General features: G+C 39.5%; 1 protein-coding gene and 1 long non-coding RNA gene across 2 annotated transcripts in view; both read right to left on the bottom strand.

Annotated features, from left to right (window-relative positions):
- LOC139768469 (uncharacterized) overlaps positions 1 to 243 on the bottom strand; it is a 29,236-nt gene extending 28,993 nt beyond the window's left edge. The window contains exon 1 of the long non-coding RNA XR_011717364.1: positions 63 to 243. This is a non-coding gene — a long non-coding RNA (uncharacterized lncRNA). The remainder of the gene's footprint in view (positions 1 to 62) is intronic.
- A 1,199-nt stretch (positions 244 to 1,442) lies between these two features.
- Positions 1,443 to 6,317, bottom strand: LOC139768465 (EF-hand domain-containing family member C2). The gene is made up of 14 exons (XM_071698684.1): positions 5,941 to 6,317; positions 5,587 to 5,751; positions 5,287 to 5,437; positions 4,875 to 5,098; positions 4,537 to 4,779; positions 4,153 to 4,379; positions 3,891 to 4,079; positions 3,665 to 3,807; positions 3,224 to 3,420; positions 2,926 to 3,065; positions 2,738 to 2,851; positions 2,312 to 2,491; positions 2,126 to 2,228; positions 1,443 to 1,704 (listed from the first exon to the last, which is right to left on the bottom strand). The coding sequence occupies exons 1-14, from the start codon at positions 5,992 to 5,994 to the stop codon at positions 1,558 to 1,560; spliced, it is 2,277 nt and encodes a 758-aa protein (XP_071554785.1). The 5' UTR covers positions 5,995 to 6,317; the 3' UTR covers positions 1,443 to 1,557.
- Positions 6,318 to 6,319: the final 2 nt, after the last annotated feature.

Genomic DNA, 6,319 nt, shown 5'->3' with positions numbered 1-6,319 from the left:
CGCAAATAGAATAACATTTCAATATCGATCAATAATTCCCGTGAATGTTATAAGAATGTCACCTGTTTCTGGCTACTTTTCCTTTCCTTTCGGCTGCGCACGTGCCGCACGTTGATGCAATCTGTTCGAGCAACTAATTGATTGATTCGCACGAGTAATTAATCGCGATTCCACGCCAACTGACGCTAAACGCTTATCGAGGAGCGGTACTGTCATGCACTGTCATGGTGGAAAGTAATGCTCGATTGCTCGTTAGAGGGATGCACAGACGTGTCGCGAGTCGCGACTGGAACAATTAAGCGGGCGCCATATTAGAACAGATATTCTTTATAATTTACGACGATTACACTTTTCACGGTAATCCGCTTCTCGGATATATTACATAATACTTATCGAAATATATTCTCCGGATGTTACCGTCATGTTCACGGTCGTAAGACCGTGGTCATGTTGAACCACGGTTCGTTCTTTGCCCGCGCTTTCCCGCCGTTTTCGTCTTCCCGCGAGAAACGCAAAGTGACGCCAAGTGCATAAAGTGCATAAGTGCAGCTCGAGCGGGCAGACGCGACCGCCCGCTCCGATTGGCTCGTCGCAGTCGTCGCTCCGGAATTTTGAAATCGCGGTCACTCGCGGTTCAGTTACCGAAGAACGCGTCGCGGCGAGTCGCGCGGGTTCGAATCGCTCCGCGTTTTTCGGGTTTTCCGCGGCCGGTGGGTGACTTCTGCCTGAAATTATCGAAAAGCGTATTCCGCGAAGTGCGTGCCGGGACGCAGGCGTCACGGCGTCACCGAATAGATTGACAATCCATCGTCGCTCGAGGCCTCTTCGCGCCACGTCCCACAGGCCCCACAGCCTCGCTGGTCCGTGCCGCCGTTTTCTCGCCGAGGAGCCGCACCGAGACTACAACGGGCACCCTCATCATGGCCATCATGGCCAGGTTCGTGCAATTCTTTTATTTACCTCATCCTCTTGGCTGCAGCGCGCAATTATACTGTTTCTTACGACGCTTAAGCTTTACGTGCGCAGCTGTGTGCAAAGCGACTTTTCGATGCTTCGCCGTCAGCTCCTCCTGCTCCTCTCGCCTTTATGAAATTTGAACTGAAAACGCGCGATGTATATAAGGCCTTCTCTGGCCTTTTTGACCCTTCTTTCCCTTCTGAATGGGCCTTTTCCATCCAGAAGGAAAAATACTCAAAAAATACTCAGAATATATGCTATGAAAAATGGCGCATTTAAGGATCAAATAACTTTAGAGATACACGTAATGGCGATGGCCGCCATTTTTCAATCTCGCGGCACCTCGTCGATGAGAATTTTTATCGCGCTCGCGCGGACTTAAATTTTCAGCTATACATTTAATTATAACGGGAGTAGTGCGATTCTGTAACGAGTTGCAGAATCACACTACAGGATCGGTTATGATAAATACCGACAGCACAGAATTGAAATATGAAATACTGGGAGGAATGTATATACGTAAAAAAGGAGATTGTTATATTATTATTGTTGTCGCAATCGAAAAATGTCTTCGTGCGAAGATCCCAATCGCGAACGCGTTCAGTGTCTTAGTGCGAGTTCCGTTTCCACGTTGCCATTATTCTGCATCGCGTTCTCCGTCCTTATGTTTAGATCCTTGATAAACTCGCACCAATTTATCCCTCCTCCGCAGTCAGGTTCTCTCTCGGATGCCCACCAAAGTGCCGTCTGCAAACAATGAATAGTTTAGATTTGCTCCCTTAATTTTTTCCCTTATCTAAATTCCTTAAAATTTCTTTCGTTAAAAGGTAAAGACTCCCCCCCCACCCAAGAAGAATCTCTTGGAAAGATATATCGGGTAAATTTAAAAAAGAAAGTAATAATATAAAATATAGTAAAAGAATAATTTAAAAAAAAATTACAAGAAAATTTATGTTATATTAACAACTCTAATTGAAACTAGTCTGATTGAAAATAATCTTATTAATTCGATAACATTATTAATGAAACAAATACATCATGTTCTCGTTTTAATAAAATGTTATTTGTTTCATTAATACTATTATTGAACAAGATTATTTCCAATTAGATTAATGTTGTTAATATATCGCTTTTTTTCGTGCAGAAATGTAATGATAAATCAACGTACTTTCACATTTACGGGTTCAGCGGGTGGCAGGGGATCGATTTTCACATTCATGAACCGCAGCAGGTCGTCGTAGTCGATTCTGCCGTCTTCAGCCTTGCGCAAGCTTGCAGAAATCATAACATGTTATAATAACAATAAGGCAAAATACTTTTGATTGATTGAGTCGCCAATTTTGTTTGAACTTACTGATCCAGCATGGAATTCAGCAATTCCACGTCGACGGGAATCCTGCAGCCACGCAGTATTGTATACAGGGATTCCCGAGATAGAAATCCCGTTCTGTCGCCGTCCCAGTGATGTAAATCCTCCTTCAAGCGATCGAGATCGTACCACAAAAATCGGTGTAGCTCCGTGTGCAGCAAACGTCTAAAGATAATCATCGATTCTCTTAATTACCAATTAATTACTTTCTTAATTGTTTTTTACACTAACTTTTAATTGCTTGTAACACAGAAATCTTTGATATCATGATATTGAAAAAAAATCTAAGGATCACCGATGCAGATTAAGGATTTCTTATACAAATTCTTCGCGTTTTGTTATCTATAAGTTCAGGAAAATGATAACAGTCTTGATTTATATTTTTCATTTAGGAGACTAGGATTCGCGCACCTCACATATTCTCTCGATCGGTGTTCTATCTTCTCGTGAGATGAATAATATCGAGCAATCGTGATCATTTCGTGTTCCGTTATCTTGTCCCCCATATAGCGGTGTAACGCCTCCCTGAAAATGTAATTTTGATCATAGGAAACACGTAGATAACGCGGACGGAAAGACATAAATTATTTTATACGTACTTAAGCTTTTCGTATTCTAAAATTCGAGTATCGTCTTTCGCGTCTTTAGGTGGGGCGTACAGTTGAACGAACTCTTTGTAAACTGGCTGTAGACTCTCTCGAAGTTTCTCCATTATCAATCTCTTGTTCGCTTTGGGAAACTGCGAAGAGAATTATTTCTTCCTTAATAACGCGTATGTACGTAAGCAAGTCAAGCCTCGGGAACCATAATTTCATTGCAACGTTCGAACAGAACTTTTTACGAATTAGCTATAATTAATTTACTTATCGGTTGAAACGTAGAAACGTTTTCGCGCACCTTGTCGCAATGTAATTCCATGTAACGCAGGGCATAAACATCCGCGGATGTAATTTCGAAATGAAAGTCGTACAGGTTTAAACGTGCTCCTATGTAAAAATCGTGTGATTTGTAGTATTCCGGTTTCTTGCTTGTGAAAATATCCTGACCAGGCAACATTATCGGCATCCGTTTTCGGAACAAGGATCTCTGAAAGCCTGATTTAATTTCGCTTTATTCTATTATTATTCCAATATTTTACTTCGATTTCTTTATTTTATTTTAATATATTACGAAGTATTTATATTTTATATATATCACTATAATTATAACAGTCTAATAATTAACCTTCTATTTATTTATAAAGATAAAAAAATCAACGATTCTTATTTTTCAATGTTAAGACACATTTGGAATAAATCTTTGATAAATTTTAAGCTTCCTTATAGACTTGGGGTATACCTGAGTTTCGTTTCGCCAATTCGAAAATCGATATCGTATCGTCCATGAGATATACTCTTATAATGAATTGTCTTTCTTCGTTTCCTGGGATTTTTGATACCATTTTCGCCCGAAATCTGAAGACGTGACTATTAAAGCCCTGCCTGAAATGGTAATAAGAAGGAATTAAACGAATAGAATCAAATGAAAAGAAAGGCAGTTTCGAAGTACGTTGCTTGCGACTCACTTGTCGTGATACAGAAACTTGATGAAGTCTGTCTTGGGCGGTTTCGGTACTACTGTAAAACAGTTTCCGAGGGAATCCTCGTAAGATCCAAAACCGTTATAGGGCGGTATGTACCTCTTGATCTTCTGGTATTCATCGCCTTTTCGAGGCCTTCTCAGAGGGGTAAAGTCTTCCAAGCCGTACTTCGTTCTAAAGATCATTGAAGAAATATGTAGATCAAGCTCTGATATAAGCACGGATGTAAAACCTCATGTTATTATACCGATAATATTCCTTGGTAAAAGCATCCATGTCCGTGATGACAATTCTTCTACCGAAAACACTAATCTCCGCTCCGATGCCCAACTCATTATCCTTGTAATAATCGGTGGAAATGTTGCCGGTATCCAGAGAATCCACCATGTAATAGCTCTGCCTTGCATTCTCGCCCAATACATTCAAAACCGTGAAATGATTTCCCGCGCCGATCGGTTGCAAGCCACTATAAAACTGGAAAATTAATTTCGAAATACACATGTAGAAAATTATTGGAACAGTGATCAATTTTTATGATAATGCATTATTCAACGTAACATGAAAATTTAACGTAGCAAATTGGCAATCTTTCTTGAAGTTTGCGAAAAAAATCATACTGTAAATATTGTACCTTCGGTATCTTCATCCTTTTAACGAGCATCGGGCCGGAATCTCGACCAGCGTTCGGCGGTACATTTTCCTTGATTTCCATTGTATTATCAGAGAGATAATAATGCAGTTCGAGATCGTGGATAATACCGTGAGGACTCTCGGTATCGTCCCAGTATCCGTAAAATCGGAGCACCTGCCTGTCATACTTCAAAAAGTTCCCGAGAGTGTCCGCCATGCGACTAGGTTTTTTCGGAAATACTTCCTGCCATACAATCAAATTTCAAGGGTATTAACAGTATAATGCGATGAAAACGTTAGGCTGATTTTGTTGATGTACGATTATTACTCTGCACTTACGACTTTTCGAACTTCGCGATACGGATCCTTTGGTATATCGATCGGATCGGGTACTGGTATCCCCAGGCGATTAAGGAATTGCCTCGTGAATTTGTCGCAATCTACGATTTTATACACTCGCCCGTATATCTCCGGTTCCTTTCCGATATTTAAGTCAAGTATGTCGTAATATCTATACTTCACTAGATCGGGAATCGGTATCCTTTGGCGTCTGACCAAAACACCTTTGTATCGAAAATTAATACAACAATTGTAGTAAGTGTCATTTTACATTGATAATAATTAAAAACACTTATTTCTGCTTCGATTTTTCCTCTAAGATAAAAGTGTAATGAAATGCAAAAATAAAATAACGTAAAAGTTCAATGTTGTGCTGCTGCTAAGTGAATTGAAAGGAAATGCACCGTTGAACCTTGCTCAAGACCACTATTGTCCACAGACGGCTCTACGATTTTCATCGTTCCGTCCTCGAGAAAAAAGCTAATGTTCACCACGCGGATGTGGAAGGCTGTTTTCCACTTCTCTTGCACAGTCTCTTGGAAAAACGCTTTGAACATGAGTCTCTAAAAAATGCAATTAAAACAAAATAACGTTAATTAGAGTCACTTTAGAGCGTATTACTATATAACATATTATGTTATAAAAGAATTCCTTAAAAGGTATTATATGATATTCTATTTTAATGAGGCTCTCCATTTACTGTCAGTCATACTTGGCCATCGTATGCAAGCCACGGCGGAATTTCTGGCTCCTCCCCTCGAGGATAGATGGACGCATAACGGCTGAACGCTCTCCTATCCGCTTTCTCGGATAAATAATAAACTCCATCGTGTATCTTGTCGAAATTCTGGCTCTTGTGAAATCTTGTTCTACCAAGCTGTCAAACATATTTACGATGTAAATCTTTCTCTTTGCACGCATTAATATTTCATATTGCGTCTATATTTTACATTGACGTGAACTATATTTTATTACATTATTTTTTACGAATAATAGCATTAATAACGATGTAAAATATTGCCGATACCGTGTATTGTAACCATGTTATGAATATAAGATTACTCACATTCCTGTCAACGGTAAATCCTGGGAGGCAAGGTAACATCGGTGTCCGTTGCATACTGATAAAAATTCTATCAATTCACAGTTAAATTATCGCTTGAGTTATAAATTCATTACGAATAGCGCAGAGAGGCTATACGATTGATATAAAAACTTGGTACTGTGAGAATGTTACTGATAAGCAGCACCATGTTCATGTTATATCGTTAAGTTTCCTTGGTGATCGTTGGATCTATACGGTAGTCGCGGTAATACGCAGGGAGAAAACGCACAATGATTTTTACAGAAGAGGTAAAAGTGGCTTCTTATCTAATTACTGATGTAGATACTTCGGGAAAGAGAGGATTTTGCCACAAATTAATTTATATAACTCCAAAATAATA

The sequence above is a fragment of the Temnothorax nylanderi genome, unplaced genomic scaffold (genome assembly GCF_030848795.1).
Source record: "Temnothorax nylanderi isolate EJ_2023f unplaced genomic scaffold, tnyl_v1.0 TNYL_tig0016_pilon, whole genome shotgun sequence".
NCBI lineage: Eukaryota > Metazoa > Arthropoda > Insecta > Hymenoptera > Formicidae > Temnothorax > Temnothorax nylanderi.
The sequence above is the reverse complement of the archived record's forward strand: the minus strand, read 5'-3'. Positions and strand labels throughout refer to the sequence as shown.

Excerpts from the sequence above, each read along its gene's own strand:
- LOC139768465 (XM_071698684.1), bottom strand. The coding sequence starts at position 5,994 with ATGCAACGGACACCGATGTTACCTTGCCTCCCAGGATTTACCGTTGAC. Across the intron at positions 4,780-4,874 it reads ATCGCGAAGTTCGAAAAGTC|GAAGTATTTCCGAAAAAACC; the intron begins GTAAGTGCAGAG and ends ATTGTATGGCAG. Across the intron at positions 2,229-2,311 it reads CTGAATTCCATGCTGGATCA|CTTGCGCAAGGCTGAAGACG; the intron begins GTAAGTTCAAAC and ends GATTTCTGCAAG.